Source organism: Monopterus albus, unplaced genomic scaffold, assembly GCF_001952655.1.
Source record: "Monopterus albus unplaced genomic scaffold, M_albus_1.0 scaffold314.1, whole genome shotgun sequence".
Classification (NCBI taxonomy): domain Eukaryota; kingdom Metazoa; phylum Chordata; class Actinopteri; order Synbranchiformes; family Synbranchidae; genus Monopterus; species Monopterus albus.
Window position 1 is genome coordinate 176,295 of NW_018128194.1, and position 20,822 is coordinate 197,116.

The 20,822-nt window shown below is 39.7% G+C and overlaps 1 protein-coding gene across 1 annotated transcript in view; it reads right to left on the reverse strand.

The window, feature by feature from the left end:
* The window catches only part of adgrb1a (adhesion G protein-coupled receptor B1a), a 291,715-nt gene that overhangs the window by 86,329 nt on the left and 184,564 nt on the right, over positions 1 to 20,822 (reverse strand). The window contains exons 15-18 of the mRNA XM_020623885.1: positions 20,732 to 20,807; positions 17,098 to 17,200; positions 16,926 to 16,969; positions 1,695 to 1,821 (exon numbers count right to left, since the gene is read on the reverse strand). Of these exons, the coding sequence (XP_020479541.1) occupies positions 1,695 to 1,821; positions 16,926 to 16,969; positions 17,098 to 17,200; positions 20,732 to 20,807 (350 nt within the window). The remainder of the gene's footprint in view (positions 1 to 1,694; positions 1,822 to 16,925; positions 16,970 to 17,097; positions 17,201 to 20,731; positions 20,808 to 20,822) is intronic.

Here is a 20,822-nt window from a genome sequence, read left to right on the forward strand (position 1 = left end):
GGTGTGACCCCATGCCTCCTTCTCACCCTTAGCTAAGGCTCTGCCTAGATAATAAGCTGAACATTAGTGCCAGGTTTGTCTTGCAAAATAGATATCGTATCTCAAGAGACTTCCTGGTTAAATCAAAGCTAAAATAAAAAACAAAAAATTGAATAAAAATAAAAGATGGAAAAGAATAATAGGGCTGTTGTTGTAGAATGTGTTCAATTTTTTAGTGATCTACTCTGTTTTACAATTATCAGTATAATTATTAAGCCTATTAAAATGGCATAAATAATGTCAGATACTCACCATGCATTAGGAATATAGCAGTCTGGAAATTGCTACCATACCTTTTCCTGCCCAACATTAAAAAGAGCATAAGGTATTTGATGAATAACTAACCAGCTCTATCCATTATTAGCATGGTTTTTGTTCCACTTATTCACATAATAATGAAATTAAAAACCTAATACTACAGTGCCTTGAGTGTGCTGTAAAGCGTAGAAAAGTGCTATACAAGTATAAGACCATTTACTATTTAAACTGTTGTTCTTCACAAAAAGTTCTAGCACATAGTGCCTGATAAACTACAAAATTACATTTTTGCTTTCCTGCTTGTGTAGAATCACCTAATTAACCGACAAATATTTCAGCACTGAGATCACAAAGCACAAACGGAACACACCACTGATGCCACTGAGCATGAGGACAGACATCAAACCATGCAGTCCCTTCACTCACATGGTTGTTGTTTTTAATCAAAACCACAACTACTTTCATCACAAAGAAACCTATGTTATTGACTCCAGGTGGTAAACCCTGCAATCCACAACCTCCTATGGCCTAGCATTCCATTGTATGCCATGCAGGCAGCAGGGTGAACAGCATGCTGCCTGCTATGCCTTTAAAAAAACACCTCGGTGCCCATGCTGTTACCAGGGCAACTAGTGAACAAACTGCTTCTGAGACAATTTCCAGTCTAATAATAAGTAATCACATTGAATGACAATTCCCCACAGTGACACTGCCCTTTCCTCAAATAAACTGAGGCACGTTTGAGTCGCTGGGGTTCTGTGATTTTAACAGATTTACACAAGCTGCTGGCTCGCCGTGTCCAGCCGCAGCCAGGGTCAGTTGTGTAGCCTTGCTAAATTGTGTCTTATTTTGTACATACTATTGAATTGTTATGCACCATCTTTTCCACAGGGCCTAGTAACCATGGAGACACCACTTACAGTCTAAATATGCTAATATGAACATCAGTCCTGTGTTCACCTGAAAAAAGTGAAGGTGGTGGGTGCATGCAGGTGATCGGCTACACATTTATCTACTCACCATGTATGGATATCAGTACATCTGATTGTACAGTTTAATGCACAAGTTAGTACCACGTTGTCCTTCTTGTGTGCATCTCCTCTTGGAAGACACAAGCAACCGATCTCCTTCTAGGTGCAACGTGAATTTACCCCCCCCCCCAAAAAAAATCCTCTAACTTGGCAAGCTTATAATAACCTTTTGCAGCATGACTCTGGCATGTCAGACAGAGAGAGGGAAGGAGGGGGACAGCGGGAGAGGGAGGATCTGTTGATATGTAATGACAATGACGCCCTTTGGAAAAAAAAACAGCTGATTCATTCACATAAAACCCCACAGAAACATACCGTCTCCATACCTTTAACGTCAACGAAGTCAAGGGATGTTGTCAGACTTACCATTTCGGGATTTAGCCGTGCTAAAATGGCGAAGGTGGACAGTCTGTCACACACGCATTTGGTTCTGAATGAGTCGACTAGCACGGCTTTGCAGCCCCTGGCAGACCAGGATCCCAGCAGAGAGGAGCTGCACGGGAGAAAAACACACACACAACACAAACGCACAGACACACACACACAAAGCGATGCGGTGAATATAGTGACAGCCCCGGCAACAGAAATAAGAAATCCCACCGCTTTACATCGGTTTTTTAATCCACTTTACACCTTCGGCGGTTGCAGGCGAAGGAGCAGAACGCGAAGAGAACGCGGTGATGAGGAGGCTGAGAGGCGGCGTGGTGCAGGGCTCTCCATGGACACACTGCCAGCACTGAGTTCAGCCCCAAAAATGTAGAATTTATCATAATAATAATAATTATTACAGTAGTAGAAGAAGTTGTAGTTGCCAATATGGTAGCCTACTAAGCATCCATAGGTTACAACTACCTAATTAAATAATCTGTATTTTTCAGATATTATATACATATATTTTTTCAAAACATTAATGATACAATGGCCAATTATAAAAGGCTACACTACAGCTTATAAAGTGGCATCGTTTTTCTCTTGAATGTGTTTGAGCATTTAAGGAAGGCTGAACACTCATACTCTCCAGAAGAGCTGTGTTTCCATGGTAACAATCAGTCACACCTGCTGACTGACAGTGGATCACAGAAAACCAGCAAGTATAATTAGTAACATTAACAATGGCTGCATTCCATTTAGGGTTACTAGGTTGACTGCTCTATTGTGCATGCTGGCTTAATGATACACTATGGCTGTGTTGCACTTTTGTGAAATGAAATGGAGTCTTTATTATTATTATTCATTACAACTGTGCTTTTCATTTAGGACAAGTCAAAATGTGTGCTGGGGAAAAGCCTATTAGAGAGGAACCTTGATTTGGGTTTGGTCACAATATTGTGGAGCATTTGCTTTAGAAACTTCCACAACTCACTGGAAAAAGTTCACATCTGCTAAGATGGGTTCTGATAATGTACCATGGATGCTTGTTACCACCAGAAATGATGATGAGGTTTGGACATTGTATGACATGCAAAATGATTTCATATCTTAGTTCAAAGTGTAATGGCCGTTTGCTGTTTTGAACTTTTATTTTGACTGAACTTCCTGTTTTATGCCAATCTCATCTGCCCCAGCTTTACTCTGGCCATTGATTACCTCTGAGCACTTTCACCTGTTGCTCTTGTCCTCCTGGCACAGCTTTTATATCCACCTTACCTCTCTCAGTCTGCCTGCTAGTTCACCATCATGCACTGTTTTACCTTCCTTGTTATGCTCATCCTCTTGTTTTGCTGGTCCTCTGCTTTTCCTTTGGACTCTCCCCCTCATGCCTCATCTCTGGGCCTTGGACTTTGATTATTTGGACTCTCACTTGGTCTGTTGTGTTCTTTGTTCCTTTTGCTTGTTAGTTATCAGTTTTGTGTTACCATTCCCTGACTGTGCTGTTTAGTTTGCTCTTTTTCTTTAGGTACTTTTGTATTGCATTTAGGCAGGTTTGACTTTTGAGTTAGGTTTTTTATTGCATGTAGTCTTGAGTCTTATTTTTGACACAGAGTTATAATGATATGCAATTAGTCATCAGCAGTGTACAGAGTTTTTTTTTCCTCCATGTTTAGTTGATAAATCAAAGAAGTTTGGTATTGTTGCTGTAGGGATTGGTCATTTGACACTTCTGGCAATTAGACAGTAAAACTCCATTTGACTGACATGCTGACACAGCCTAGCCTTACATTCTGCTGCATCAGTGCACAGAGAAATTAAGCAAATCAAATTGGTGAAAAAGCAGCTATATGATTATGAATTAGCAACAGACATCTGACTTCATTTCTCCTCACACAAACTTGTATCTACTTGATTGATTCAAATGTACATCAACTTGATTGAGCAGCACTCAGGTTTTGATGCAAACATGTACTTTGACCCTGGAATCCAAATGAATTTGTTGGACACTGACAGTAGTAAGTAATTAATGTCAAACATCATGCTGCCTTTTTGAAGGAAGATGATACAAGCTAGAGCCTGAATTTTGGCCTCATGTATACTAACCAAATAAGCAGGTGCAATGGAGCGGCAGAAGCATGACAATCCATCAAAACAACAACCCAGCAGCAGGACTGGTATCTGCTCCTTTACGCAAAGAGGAACAGGACAAGCACTGCGTGAGCCCCACAAAGCGACCTCCAGCAGCTACTGGTGTGCATGTTTCTGACCAAACTGACTCCATGAGGACCTGACATCCTCTAGTACGACCTGTGCTCATGGCCCAGCACCATGCAGTTTGATTGGCGTTTACCAGAGAAGACCAGAATTGGCAGGTCCACCACTGACACCTGTTCTCTTCACAGATGAAAGCAGGTTCACACTGATCACATGTGACCTCCTGTAAATAACCACCACAGGGGAAAATGCAGTGGTAAAGCAAAGCAGGATGGATCACATCAGCCCAGCAGATTACAGGTCCAGTTTACAGCTTTTAAAGTTCCCATGGTCAAAAAATGCCATCTAAAAGAGCTTCAGAAGTCTTCTGTAGGGATGGAGAATCCACTGGAAGAACAACCACCTCAGCTCCGGGCTGGTAAGGCGACTGGATCGGTGTTGTTCTCAGGCCAACCTTCGCCCAGTGACTCGGGCCACTCTCACACAGGATAAGCCAAGCTCGCTTCACTTCACTCTTTTCAATGCAAGATCACTTAACAATAAGACATTTATTTCTACTCATGAACTGGATGTGTATTTTTACTACTGAAATGAGGGGAAAACAGTTTTTTCTCTGAGCTCCTTTTATTTTTTAGCACCCTGCGTCTTGCTGGCAGAGGGCATGGTTTGGTGTCTATCTTTAAGCCAAGTCTAAAATGTCACCTTCTCCCCCCAAAGATTTTAATATCCACATTAACTGGTCCTGGGATCAGCTAGCGGGTGAGTTTAATGCACTGCTGGATTCTTTTGATTTCACGCAGTCATTACTATGCCCCACTTATCAACGTAGGGCCACTCTAGACTTAGTCATCTCTCAAGGCCTATCCCTGTGTATCAGATGTATCAGACTTGGCCATCTCTGATCACTTTGTCATTCGCTTTGAAGTCCAGACACTGACAAGTGTAGCCAGACCTATGCCCCCCGGTCAATGCCGTAGGATTATCACTTCTTCAATGGCCTTGGATTTCACGGATGCTTTTTTAGTCTCCGATTTTTATTTATCAGGTGCGCAAAATCCTCGTATATTGCAAAATCCTCCTGTATGACTTGATACCTTTCTCTCTTCCCTGAACTCTACCTGCGCCCGGATTATGGACTCCGTCGCTCCCTTTAGGATGAAGAGGGCAAGAAACTTCCCTGACCCCATGGATGGACGATGGCACCCGTGCCCTGCAGAGACGCTGCAGGAAGGTGGAGCATAAATGGAAAAAGGATGGCCTGCACGTCTCCCTAGGCTGCTTAAGAGACACCCTCCGTTCATATCAGGAGGTGGTAAAGGTCACTAAAACTCAATATTTATCGAACATCATCTCAGACAGTAGTCATCATCCAAGAATCCTCTTTAAAACTATTGATTCAGTCATTAACCCTGCCGGTGCTGTGCCCATTGAGGGGTCGGTTCTGATCTGTAATGAATTTCAGAAATATTTCATTGATAAAGTTGGGACCATCAGGCAAAATATTCCCAAGCCCCTTCCCTATGCACCCCATGTGTTGCAGATATCGCAGACTCTAAATTCTTTCACCACAGTTTCTCTGCCCCAGCTTAAAAAATGTGTACTACAGTTAAGGCATGCCTCCCCCCCCTTGACCCTCTTCCAGCCAGGATTATCAAGGAGGCCACTGTTGGACCATTCTTGGTCATTTTTATTAATAGCTACTTGAGGTTGGGTTTGGTCCCCACTGCCCTCAAGCATGCGGTAGTTAGACCACATCAAAAAACCTAACCTCGACCCTTCTCTAATTTCCAACTTTCGCCCTATCTCTCTTCTGCCTTTTGTATCCAAGGTCATGGAAAAAATTGTTCTTACTTAGCTGCAGTCTCACTTAGACAACCTGGTAGTGGCTGACAAGTTCCAATCAGGCTTTAAGCCCCGTCATAGCACCAAGTCTGCGTTATTGAAGGTCCATAACGACATTATCACGGCCCTTGATGCCAAACATTGTTATGTTAGTCCTTTTAGACTTATCAGTAGCCTTTGATACTGTCGACCGCGCGATTCTAGTTTCTAAACTCCAACATCTAGTTGGTCTGAGAGCTGCGGCTTTAAATTGGTTCATTTCTTTTTTTGACAGACAGAACCTTTTCTGTTAATATTAATGGCTTTTCCTCCAACATAGCTTCTCTCACCTTGGGTGTTCCGCAGGGCTCGATCCTAGCGCCATTACTCTTTTCCTTATACTGTATATGCTGCCACTTGTCTCAATTATATCAAGCCACAATGTTCATTTTCATTTTTATGCCGATGATATTCAGATTTACATGCCACTGCTACAATCCGACTCAAATGCACTTGCCCAATTATATAATTGCATTCAAGATATTAAGAAATGGTCAGCTGAAAACTTTCTGCATTTAAACAAAAGTAAAACTGAATATATGTTCATTAACCCTGATTCAACTGCAATTGCACCCAGTTTAGATGTCTCAGCCCTCCCACTCAAAGATTCTGTTAAAAATCTTGTAGTAATATTGGATAACAGCTTTAACTTTGATAAGCAGATCAGGGCAGTAGTTAGGACCAGCTTCTTTCACTTAAGGCTTTTAGCGAAGGTTAAGCCTTTTTTATCGCGTCCAAATTTAGAAAAAGCTATTTATGCTTTTATCACCTCACGTCTAGGCTACTGCAACGTCCTCTATGCTGGCATGTCCCAGCCCCTGTTTCGGAAACTGCAACTTGTCCAAAATGCTGCGGCCCTGCTGCTGTCTAACACCACCAAATATGCCCACATTACCCCGTTTTCCGTTCAGTACGCTGGCTGCCAGTGCAGTGGAGGTGAAGTTCAAGGTGTTGCTATTTATTTTTAAGGCCATCCACGGTCCTGCTCCGTTGTATCTTTCTGACCCTTTGTCCATTTATGCTCCGAGCAGAGCTTTGCGATCCTCAGGGCAATTGGCCCTGGTGGTCCCACGGTCACGTTATAAGAAATGGGGCAACCATTCTTTCGCTGTGTATGGCTCCATACTCTGGAACTCTTTACCCCAAGAGCTATGATGTGTAACTGAGCTAGTGCCTTTTAAATTGGTTTTAAAGACTCACCTTTTCAAGCAGGCCTTCAATGTTTAAATTGCTTTTATTTGCCCAAAGAGACCTCCTTTTGTGTAATGCTATATATATTCTGTTATAAGGATGTTTTAGTGTTTAATTTTGTTACTTTTTCTTTTTTTTTTTTTCTATTGTTGTTTCACTGGCTACTCCAGCTTTGTTGTACAGCACTTTGTGCCCCTAGGAGTTGTAAAGTGCTATATAAATAAAGATTATTATTATTACTACTTGAACTAAAAGTCATAAGACACCCTGCTTAGGGTTTGTCAAACAGCATTTAAAAGACTCTGGGTGGTGGGGCTTCTCAGCAGCAGGGACAAGGGGACTGTTCAGAACTGAGGGAAGGATGACTACAGCCAAATACAGAGAGGTTCTTGAAGAAGAGTCCTTAGACTGGTGCAACCATCTCTTTCAATGCAATCATGATCTGAAGCAAACGTCCAAGACAACAGTGGAGTGGCTTCAGGACCGCTCTGAGTGGCCCAGCCAAAGTCCAGACTTAAACCCCAAAAACATTTGTGGAGAGACCTGAAGATGCGGTTCACAGACACTTATCATCTAATCTGACAAAGCTTGATAGCGTCTGCCAAGAGGAATGGGATAAATTGCCCAAATCCAGTTGTGCAAAGCTTGTAGAGACAGAACCAAGGAGACTGGAAGCTGTAACTGCTGCCAAAGGGGCTTCTGCATGTACTAAATGAAGGCTTTGAATACTGTTTAATGGAATTATGGGTTGGTAAGTATAGATTTATAGACAAAAATTGTGAGTTTGTGTAATTAGAATTTCTATCCATTATCTATACTGCTTATTCCTGAATAGGGTCATGGGGACTGGAGTCAATTCCAGCTGACTTTGGGCAAGAGGTGGGGTACACCCGGGACAGGTTGCCAGTGTATCACAGGGCTGACATGTAGATAAGCAACCACTCACACTCACTCCTACGAGCAATTTAGAGTCACCAATCAACCTAAGCTGCATGTCTTTGGACTGTAAGAAGAAGCTGGAGTAACCGGAAAGAACCCATGCAGGCACAGGGAGAACATGCAAACTCCACACAGAAAGGCCTCGGGTCAGCCTGGGCACAAACCTGGCACCTTCTTGCTGTGAGGCGACAGCGCTAACCAGTGCTTTGGTGCCTCTAATTAGAATTTAACTTAACAAAATCAAGAGTGCAAAAAATGAAGGGGTCTGAATACTTTGGACATCATTAAGTCAGATGCCTCACATTCTGTTCTATGGCGACTACTGGAGACTCTGCTACCTTGCCAGTCAATGTGTCTCTGTGTACCAGAGACATTAACAAAGCATCTTACTTGAGATGTTTTTCTTTGTTCCGCTATCTTTTCCCTCCAGGTCTTTGTCTCCCAAAGGCATCATAAACTAAGATCATTACCTAAAAGCACTGAGACTAAACACACCCTTAGAGATGACTGTAGATGCATGGGTGCCTCCCACCCACTGTAGAAGGCTAAGAGCATCTTAAGATTATAAAGCTGCAATGAGCAAACTCTCAGATTTGTCAACAGGCAAACACATTTAGACACATATGACAAAGTTTATGAATATGAATTTTCTTTTTCTATAAACAAAGCTGTTCAGAAATTTGTCTTCACTTGTTCCTGTAATTACTATTATAATACATAGGTGTTTCTAGTAAATAACTATGAAATAAGGGGCAATTTTCAAATATTAGAACAGCCTTTGGCTATTATTTACTATGTTGAGAGTAAAGATATCAAAGATGGTAAGCAAAACAATGCTCAACAAAATCAAAAATCTATCTGCTGAGGAACAGACTACTCAGAGATACAACATTTAAAGATTTCAGTGGACACTGAATGGAACACAATGCAACCACATGCATTAAACATGAGGGGTAATCTCTACTCCAAACTGGTTCAAAATCATGAGAAAATGCAACAAAGTGACAATTTAAGGGAATAATCTGATGTAAAGAGTTAGGAAATTTAGCTACTGTTCCACTATGGGCCTCTATAATAATGTCAGTCTTCAATTCTCCAAGTGTGTCTCTGTTAGAGTCAAGAAAGATGTTCCCTCATTTAGTGGTTTTTTGGGGGGTGATGGGTGCTGGGTGCTGGATGGTATTATATAACATCATATAACTGAAATCTTTCATAGGTTTTCAGCAGGGCTGAGATCCGATGACAGTGAAGACCATAGCATACAGTCTGATTCACATAATCTTCACAGCAATCAAACGTTCAGTGAACCCCCAGGTACAGAGAAGTGAACCACATGTCTGTACACCACCCTAAGAACAGCAAATCCTTCACAACATTCAGGTGATGCAGCATATGAGACTCAGTGTTGACATAAGCACATTACCTTGATAGAAATCTGATGTATCTGGACTCAGTGCAGTTTCCTTAGATGTCTGACATGAGTCACACAGGGATCTGCAGAACCCAAGAATGTAGGCGCTGGTGGAGCTAATCTGCATGAACACATATCCTCTGCCAAGAACAGGCCACTTGGATGAAGAGCATAGAGGACATACTGTACACTGTTTGTATTCTAAGTTCAGAGAGTTTTGATGGGGAGGATTGCATGACACTTACTGATCAGGTAAGATGGATACACACAGGTTATTTCTGATACAAAAAAATGATGATTTATGGGCAGTTCCACCAATATCTGTGCTCAAAAATGTTAATTTGACAAAAATGTTTTAAGAATAAATAGCCTTTCTTTCATTGTTAATATGCAATGTTACTCTGGCATCTGAACACTGGATCACATTTTACATTTAAGTTAAAGGTGCACTCTATGGCTTTTATTTAATCAGGTGATTAATCATGGGAGATGGAACACAGGCTATAGGAACAAGCTAGATGATGTCATCAGTGTTATCATGGCTTGGCATGGGAGACATACATTTATAATCAAAACCCTCCATTATAAAATTGGGACATGTCAAGTTGTATTACAGGAATTGTAGGTCCAGGGTTCTGAAACCTGACCCATATACTGTCAGCTTCTGCTGCTTGCGTTTTGACTGCTCTTTTTCAAATCTGTCTCTAGAAAGTTCCCCGGTTTTATGGACTATGACAAGACTGGAGGACCCCTTTAAATATACATTTTCACATTTGATTGTAAGATATGAACATAGAGTACACTGCTTATCTTCTTTACTATAAAAATTCCAATCAATATATTGACTCAGTTACAGTTTAAGCTGCTTTTATTACCCTTTTTACAAGGAGAATAAATTCGAAGTAAACATTTTAAGGTTGCACAATTCAGTCTTATCCGCTATACCCTACCTACCACTAACACCAGTCCATAGACAGAAACTTTTTGGTGACTGTATTTAGCATTTAGCAGCTGAATAGCCAGATATTCTTTTCATTAGTTTGTCAGGTAGACACAAACACATCTCCAAATTAGTGCTAATGTTGCTCTGTGTTTGCAGGCATATGCTTTTTATTTTATTTGCCATAACAGCTACATTATGTAAGCTGATAATATTGTTATATACGTTTATTGTTATATATACATATATAGCTGTATTAGCTGCTCATACACAGTCCCAAAATGGCAAATTAATGCTGGTTTGTGAAGCAATTTGTTTTGTCAGCTGATATTTCTATATAATATAAAGGTTGTTAGCAGGCAAGCTTAAGCCTTTCTAATGGTGATGATGTTATAGTAAAGCTCAGGACAAGACAAACTAGTGCAGCTGGACTGTGAGTGTATATACTGTGAGAAACATAGTCAGACTTTCTGTCCATCAGCTGTTACATGCAGGCAAACATTTGCAGGTTTATTGTTTTTTCTTGTTTTAAAATCAGTCCTGTGCTTTCAAACAGCTGGTAGGTTGGCTGGAATATGAGTTAGAATAGATTAGCATGCTCTGAATATAAACATAATAGACTATTTTCTGTAATGCAATCTTTTTCTGTCTATACATACTTATAAACAAACATGGCCTCTGCCCACAGAACTTCACCTCCTCTCTTTTAATTGCGTTAAAAGTCTACAGTAGTCCGCTCCAACATCTTTGATGAACTGAGACAGTTCTGTAACATCATCACCCACTCTGTAAATGAACTGAGACAGCATGGTTGAATTGTATGATCAGAAGCAAGGCTATTTGCAAGGTACAGACAGTTAAAAAGTTGAGCCTATGCACTAATAACTGTTTAAAAAAAAAGTTATTTGCATTGGCTCCATAATGACTGTTTGAAGTGATTTTTTTCAGTTAAGTACACAGAGCCAACCAAATTTTAATTTTAAGTTTTAAAGTAGCTGGCCTACTTTGTATAGTACTGCAGGGCTGTTCGCTGTATACAGCAGTGTGTGGATGATGATGCCAAGTTGCAAAACCTGTTAATAATGCCCAGGCTTGAATTAATTGGTCAAATTCTTCAACCATAAAAGTGATTCATGAAATTGCATGAACGCTGTCCTCAAAAAAATGCATGTGTCCCCCTTTTAGTACACAGCCAATTCTCTGTTGTAGGGGGGGTTTGGCTAGAGGAGTAGATCCACAAAACAGTGAGCCACAGCAAAAAAGTCTCGCTTGAGAAAAGTTGGCTACAAGATATAAATACAATATAAAATTAAATTTTAGATTACATACGTGAGTATAGGGTGTAACGAAGAACAGGATATGACTGCGTTAATGTGCTTGTGTAACAATTTCAGAACTAATTAGGAATGAATAAAATGTTAACGGGATTTGGCATTGTTGGGTGACTCTCCAACATTTCAAATTTGTTAAATGGTGGCAAGCATAAACAAAAAAATCAGTTCCCAGTCTTCTTCTTTAGCCTTCCCACTCTATTTCCACCTGGTTTTAATATGTTTGCTGACTATGTAAAATGCAAATGGCATAATGTTACCACAATCTCAAATTGTCACTGAAATGAAGCAGTGACACACTGCAAATGATCAACCTACAGTACAAACAATAAAGAATTAGAGTATGTGCATTACATTCAAATTAATCTTGTTAATTCATATTGAACCAGCTGTTATGAAATTGTATTTGTGAATTCTAGTTGTGTAATCTTTCATCATGTACCAGATTGCCTTCCTTCTCTTTATTGTGGAGAGGTTCCCTGATGTCCTAGGGTTCTAGAGCACTGACCATGAACTGCAGCATCCCTGGTTCACACCTGGCAGGGAAGCCATATTTGTATGGATGCTAAGTCAGCATCCATACCATGTTTTCCTGGTCTTTATTGTATGGATGGGTGGCGAAGAACCCTAATACTATATTTTCCTGGTCTTTATTGTATGGATGCTGAGTCAGCATCCATACTATGTTATCCTGTTCTTTACTGTTCAAGGACATTGATGCTTCTCTTCAGAATTTTTCTAAACTTCATACTTTTGAAATATGTAGCTTTATTTTGAAAATTTTTCTCCATTCAAATGAATGGGAAAATTCTACTTCAGCATACTTTCAGCTAGCAAAACCATTCAGGTGTCAAAATGTTGAGCTTTTTCAGGGCGATCTTTCAGCATTCAGCATGTTAAACTCCTGTCAGTGATAAGCCTTTATTCACTGTGGCAGCATTACATCCATGACTTCACAATCATTGGCAAATTCAGACAGGAGAGTAATGAGAATCGCTGGAATCACTGAATTAATGTATCTTCTCCAATTGTCCCTGTCCTCACTCACTCATTATGCCATTCTTTATTTGCCGTTGTCGTGCTTCAGTAGTTTTCTGTTTTTGTTATTACAGTTACTTCCGTACGTTTTTTGCCGCTCATCTCCTCCCACACCTTTTCAGCTAGACAACCCATTCTGGTATCAAATTGTGCATCTTTTTAAGGACATTATGGCGTATACTCAACTTTTTTATAACTTTCATACTTTTTAATAAATTCAGCTTTTTTCACAAAAATTTTTCCATTGAAAATGAATGGGACAAATACTCACATTTTAATATCTTCAGCATACCTTCAGCTAAAACCACCATTTCAACTAATAACTATTCAGCAACTCTTCAGCTATTCATACTATAAACAGCTTTTTGATATTTTTTTATGGTTTTTGCATAATTATCATTTACATATTATGTCTCATTTCAGTAGCCACACTCTAGTATTTCTCAGTGTGTAGGACGACTCTTTCTTTCTCATACACACACATATACACAGACAAACAAACACTTATACACCTGCGCACACACAACCCTAATTGTTTTATCTATTTTGTGGGGACCAATAGGAAAATATTCACATCTTAATAGGTTCAGTATACTTTCAGCTACAAAAACCATTCAGGTATCAAAATGTTCAGGTTTTTTGGGACATTATGGCATGTAACTTTTTTACAACTTTCATACTCTTTAAAATATTCAGCTTTATTCTGAAAATTTTGCCCCATTCAAATAAATGGGGAAATTCAGCTTCGGCATACTTTCAGGTATGAAAATGTTCAGCTCTTCAAGGACAGTCATGCTTCTGTTCAGAGGTTTTCTAAACTTCATGCTCTTGAAATATTCAGCTTTATTTTGAAAATTTTGCCCCATTCAAATGAATGGGGAAATTCTTCTTCAGCACACTTTTAGCTATCAAAATGTTCAGCTTTTCAAGGACATTCATGCTTCTATGCAGAATTTTTCTAAACTTAATACTCTTGAAATATTTAGTTTTATTTTGGAAATCTTGTCCCATTCAAATGAATGGGAAAATTCTACTTCAACATACTTTCAGCTAGAAAAACTATTCAGGTATCAAAATGTTCAGCTTTTTCAGGACATGTACGGATCTATTCAGAATTTTCCTAAACTTCATACTTTTTAAATTAGTGTTTTTCAGCAAAATTTTGCCGTATCAAATGAATGGGGAAATTCAACTTCAGCATACTTTCAGCTCTTTCAGCTATCAAAATGTTCAGTTCTTCAAGGACATTCATGCTTCTATTCAGAATGATAGTAAACGATAGTAAACTCCATACTTTTGAAATATTTAGCTTTATTTTGAAAATCTTGCCTCATTCAAATGAATGGGAAAATTCTACTTCAGCATAATTTCAGCTATTTCCATCAGTTCTTGATGGACATTCATGCTTATTTTCAGAATCTTTGTAAATTTCATATTTTTGAGATATTTAGTTTTATTTTGAAAATCCTGCCCCATTCAAATGAATGGCAAAATTCTACTTCAGCATATTTTAAGCTATTTCAGGTATCAAAATGTTCAGCTCTTCAAGGACATTCATGTCAGGTTTGCCCGGCCACTCTGGCCTCTCTCACCTTTCTTACCCTGTCTCTCTCTATTAGCCCCTGATTACTTATCACGTTCACCTGTTCCTCACTCCCTTATCACCAGCTGCACTTGATTAGGCTACTCATTACTTATGCCTGGTTCACCCCTCATTCACTTGCCAGTTCGTTCTTGTCACCAAGCTATTCTTTTTGAAATTTCTCCTCGTTGTTGTTTAACATTGCTCTATGTACCCGTGTTGTTTATCTTCTATAGCCAGCTCCTGTTTTCTTCCTGGACTGTTTCCTCCGGCCCATGGCTCCACTCTTCCCTTTCAGACAGGTCGATGCACAGTCACAGATTGTTTCTGCCATACCCAACGTCTCTCTGTGTTTTTTCAGTAGCCATCATCAACCACCGACCAGCCCAGGAGTGACCCTACTACGCAGCTCGGCCCACCTCGTCCATCTCATCCACCTCATCACTCCACACCTCCTGCTGCTGGTCGACACCCGGCTACTCCACATATTCAGTATCCATGAACTGTTTGTTTGTAAAGTCACCGCACTGTATATAATAAATCACAGCTTGTACCGAGGTCGGCTACCTGGGTCCGCCTCTTTTTACCGCTCGCTCATTTCCATGTACGAGTGACTCTAACATCATGCTTCTATTCAGAATTTTTCTAAACTTCATCCCTTTGAAAAATTTAGCTTTATTTTAAAACTTTTGTACCATTCAAATGAATGGGGGAAATTCTACTTCAGCATAGTTTCAGCTAGAAAAACTCTTCAGGTGTCAAAATTTTCAGGGCGATCTTTCAGCACTCAGCATCCATACTCATTTTCTTCAGAAAATGCATTTCTCTAGTTGCATGTTGTTCCCTATGCTCATAAAATGCCCACAGTCAATCATGTGACAACACAAAGCCTAATAGGAAGGTTGCCAGTGAATTCCTGTTACAAAGGTGGAATTGTCAGATGTTCTCTTAGACTGCACTCATCAATAAGACTGATGCCAAATCACATTTGTACTACATCTGGCATGACGTACTGTAAACGAAGCGAAGTGATGTCAGTGTGAGTGAGAATGAGACAAACAAAAAGAAGCACAGTGCAGCTTTTACCGACATGATGAGGCCACCTCTTCAGATTTCAATTTCTCTCCCAAATATTAACTCATTAATCACTGCTGCTGTCTAAGATGGATTTTAATTTTGCAACTCCACACCTAGACATAGCCCAGATGAGATTCATTGTCCTTGCTATGTTCCTGTCATTGTCTCCTCTACAATGATGTCTCTCGTGCTTGTCAGTGGTAGTGAAATCTGAGGTGATCAAGGTCAAAACTGTCAGAAACACATTAAACCTTCATAATATATCAGTGTAACATTTTCATTAAAACTGTTTTAGACACTGGTGTGAATTATACTCTTATTACAAAACTGTCAGCCAACAGCTAGTCTTCAAAAGACCAAGGCCTCACTTATATGGCACAAACAAAGGTTGGTAGATAATAAAGGCAGGAATAAAATTACATGTACGCTCATTAATTTTGTCAGCACAACGAGGGCCATATCATACTCATGATTTTGTTGCTCTTTGTTTACTCTTAAAAATACAAATATCGTTCTCAGTCACTAATGAATTATTTTCTATCACTGCAGATGAAACTCAATACTTCTTGTAGCTGTTTCACAACACCTTTTGAGCAAAAATAGATTGTTTTTAATGTGAAAATCTGTGCAGGAAGTGTTGAGCTTCATGGATGGACACAGAGCAAAGTAGAACGAACAGCAGTTATTTAGTGACTAAAATATTATTCAGAGAAATTCGTACTGTAAAATGCACATTCTCCAGAATTTATCAACAGAGTAGGCAAACATGGAGGAAGATTTGAGGTTGTAAGAGCAAATTTAAAAAGCTGAAACTGATCAGAAAAATACAAATGTGAAATTAGCAATAAGGTGTGTCTTAGATACAAGCCTTCAGCTAAAGGTCTGGTGCTCTCTGCAGATGAGGCTAATAAAGATTCCATTCAAGGGTTTCAGTAAATTTTTAAGCTACTGTATATTTATAATGCTATACTGTTAAGACTGTCATATTAACATCTCCTGAGTTTCTTAATATCTGAGACTTTTCCCCCAAATCACCTCTGTCACTGTGCCTTGTTCCAGGTCTATATGTACCAAGCCACACCTGTTTTGATCCTTTGACTGAGGCAATTAATGTTCTGCTCTTTGTTTCTGTAACACAAACGCACCTGCCCATCTAAATGCAAATATCCAAACCTGTATTGCACCAAGTTTGCAAAATGTTTGCCTCTTCCTGCCTCTCTCTTTTCCTTGCTCAGGGCTCATGCTGTAACATGCTCACACAATTTTCATGTCTCAAATGAATATCGCATTTAAGAGCAAGTAGCAAATGCTTTATTAGTGCTGTGAATCTGTACACACTGCTGAATATGGATCTGTTAATCTTTCTTTATCCTCCATGTTCACTCCTCTCTCTCTCTCCAAGGACTCTGACCTGCTCTCTGTCATACATGTGTGTGAGAGGGGGAGGAAAGCTGTGAGTGACACTTTTAATTTTCCACATGCTGCATCAGTGTCGTAGCAGTGATAGTGTGGGGTTAACGTTGTCCCAGACAAGAGCTGCTGAGCTGTCCAGCACACTCTGTGGTTCTCACTGGTGAGTTGTGCATTGACTTTGTCAAAATTAAAACACTGGGGGTCTTACCTGTCGCTCTCATCCCAAGATACACAGGTCTGGTTGGTGGTACCCTATTGGATAGAGCACAGAGAAAATTATAGGAATAGTGTTAAAGACTACAGTTCCAGTACTCAAACATCATTTCACAGTAGCATTATTTCTGGAATTTCCTTTAGATAAAAGTCAATTTGTCACTCACGTTGTACATGTGAGAGAATTCAACTACAACGGGAGCAGAGAGGGAAGCAGGGGTGGGCTTGATAGTCACTGACAAAACCTTGGAGTTGAGGACTGTGCTATTCCTATGGAAAAAAAGAAGCATACTGTAATATCTAACATGAATAAAAACACTATTTTCACAGTCACTATTTTCATCCCCTTTAAATACAGGAAATTCAGAGGGAATCCTGTAGAGAGTTTTTCTCAGAGGAAATGTCTTGGACATACTGTGTTTCAAATAGAGATACATCAGCTCAGATATACTGATGAGCAGATGAGCAGTCTCTATATAGTTGAATTAACTTTTGAAATCACACATTGGAGCTGTTGAAGTTCTTACAATCATCATATTTTCCATGTATAATACTGTGCCGTTTTGTCATAGCATGATCCATTACCATCTGCTGTTAAATGCCATATGCACAGCAAAAGCATTAAAACTGGAGCTTAGAGGTTTTCATGCTGTATTCACAATTTCTGAAATATGTTAATGCAGTCTAATTTGTGCCTGTTTTACACAGAAAAATACAGATAAAGATGTAGTTGCCTGCTTCAGCATCATGGTGTTACTGAACATACAGTAAATGTGATCCAAAATGTATTTTTAGATTTAAAATAATATTTCTTTGAAAAATGTAACCTGTACATTGTCTATCACATCATCTATGTGGTTGCAGTGACATCTACCTGTACTGTAAATAAAAATGTAGAGCTCCAGTTGTTACTTTGGCCAGACTTTAAACAAAGAAGAAGAAGCAGCGGCATGCAACTGTTGCTCCCCTTACACAGTTTTGGATGGAGGTAAAGAAAAACTACTAACTGTGATGATTACAGAGCTCAGTCTTTCTAATAAGCACATATCCTTATCCTCTCCTCCCACTGGAGCAAATAGCAAGTTACCAGCACAGCTGAGAAAATAACCAGGAAAATTCCCGTTAACTGGTGCACTCGTTTCAACATGCACCAGCATGAAAATAAGGCCCCAAGAGTTTACAGACATAACCCTATACAGGATACATGGTTTAGCTAATGGATGGATGGATGTAGTACAGTCATTTGTCAATTGTGGAGCCCATAGTAATACAATCCCTGTGGCAAAAAACACCTTCATTAAAATTGCAGTGTTTCAGCATTTTGTGATAGCTGTGGACACATTTCTAAACTTCAATTGTCAGCAATCCCGATCTGTCCTTTAAAATCTTACTTGTGGAACACATTACCTTTTAAAAGATTTTCTATGGATGCCAGCATTAAAGCCACTTCAGTGATAGTTTGTGTCCAGTCTGCTTATACAGGTAAGTGAGATGCAAAGCACCTGGACCACGATTGCACTGAGCAATCACGAGCCATGATTGCTCAATCAACAGTAAAATATGTAACAGATTACTGACTCTGCTGTCTCTGATTGCCAGAATCAGAGCAACATACAGTGTGATCCTACCTGCTAAACCCGGAAGAGTATAAGAATTATTCTGCCATCTGCATCTATCTTAGAACATTTTGAGGGCATTTTAGTTGACGTTGTCCCTGTCTGCTTAGTATGCATTGCAATTTCTGCTTTTCATAGGTACTATCAATCATGCAGAATGAGACAATCAGGAAAAAGTGAATTGCTACTGCAACTACTGACACCAAAAGCTTCCAGTTGCCCAAACATGTTCAACAGCCCATGCTCTGTTTTCCGGCTCCCTGCATTATCACTGTATCCTCTATGCGCAATCACACTCTCACCATTTCAAAACACAATCAGTCAACTTAAACTTTTGTGTCATCCAGTCTCTTGTCACAAACAGATCTCATTTTCCTTGAGGAAGAATCAAATGCAAAAGAACCTGGGACACAGATGAAAAGAAAAAAGAAGAGTGAAGAGGAGCTGAGAAAAAGTAGATAGTTGGCGGCCCTCAGGTTTACTACTCAGGCTTCCCTCAGTCTGATTCCCCTTGAAACCTGTGATCTTTTTCATACCAGACTACACATCTCTCACATTGTTTTCCTGGGGCTTTTTTCTCAGCTTCTTCCTATAAGAGTCTTCTCCCTCAGTTTCAGTTTCAGTTCCCTCTACACACTCCTCAGCAGGTCTCTGTCCCTGTCACTGAAGGTTCTCTTCTTCCTGTTCAGCAGCTCTTGCAGGTCACCAGTGATCCAGGTCTGACTGATTGGGAACCACTGTGCTGTCCTGGTAGGGATGGTGTTGTCCTTACAGAGCTTTATGTACTTTGTTAAGCAGTCTGTCATGGAGCCAAAGTCATATCCATGGGGCTCACAAAGTACATTCCAGTCTGTGGCTTTAAAACATCCTAGCAGAATTGCATTAGCTTCCTTCATCCACCTTCTTACAGTTCATGTACACACTGCTGCTGGACTATAAGTGTGTAGGTGGGGGTGAGAACTACCAGGTTTTAAGGTGGGGGTTTTCAACCCATGGAAGGCATTGCAGGTGGCTCCTGCATTACCATGCATTCAGTGATGCAGTTTGACTGAAGGACTTTTATTTTATTTTTAAAAAACATTTCCATATATCACTTATTGCTTGAGAGTATTTTAATTCATGCAAATATGAAACATTTAGAAAAGCCAAGGTGACTTTCAGGACTAGAATAGTACCCATCCAGTTTATCTGTCACACAACAGTGGTCTGCAGGTAACTTTTTAATTAGAATGGTGGACCCTGGGTCATAATTATTTAAAAACTCCTTTTTCAAGGGGATTATGAAAATCAGTTCAAAATTTCATGGTAATCCATCTCATAGTTGAGTTGGGGCATTTCATGTACAAGCACAAACATCCTCCTCATGGTGGTGCGGGAGCAAAAGTCAGGGGATCACAGTGGTGTTCATTGTCTTGGGGCCATGAATGTATGTACAGAATTTTATGGTATTCTATCCAGTAACTGCTGAGCTATTTCAATCTGGACCAAAGTGGTGGACCATCTGATTGACCAACACTGTCATCCATAGAGCCGCTACCATCACTAAAAACATCAGGACATATTAAACATGATCTTATGTAGTTGAACCTGTAAACCCAATTAATCCAACAACACCATACTCTGCATTTTCCATACAGTTCTTTTTTTAGCATGAGACAAACCTGGGACATCACCAAAAGGTACATTCTAATATGTTCCTGTCAAGTATTTGTAGCAGTTTTTTTTAAACTGTCTTTAAGTTAAGGTCCACTTAGTAGCTTGTTGCAAAAAGGTAATGCTCAGGTATCATGTTATTCTGCATAAAACTACACAAACTGAAGCCCATGAAATGTCAGTGAAAATTCCAAAAAAAAAAAAAAAAGGCCAGTAAGTAGATGTTAAGTTAATTTTAATCAAATCTGTAGATTTAGCAATATTCCTTTTTACAAGTTACTTTTGTTGTACTACTAGTGGCTAAATGTTCCATAATTTCTGTTATTTTCTTTTTTTTGTACCAGTAACCCTGTGTACATTAGGTTATGCTCATGTAAACTCAATGATCAAAGTCCCTGGCTACCCTGAATGGAATATGCCTATCTTAAGTCCCCTGATATAAAATAGTTTCATGACCAGAGGGAAACAAGGTTAACAATCAACAGAGCTTCTATTCCTTCAGTTCCAGTTGTAAAGCAGTCAGCAGTCTTACCTCTGCAGAGTCAGAATGCTGCCCAGGTTTCTGTACAGAGCAATGCCAGTTACAAACGTCGAGGTGTCGTCTGAATCTGTGTTGGGGAAGA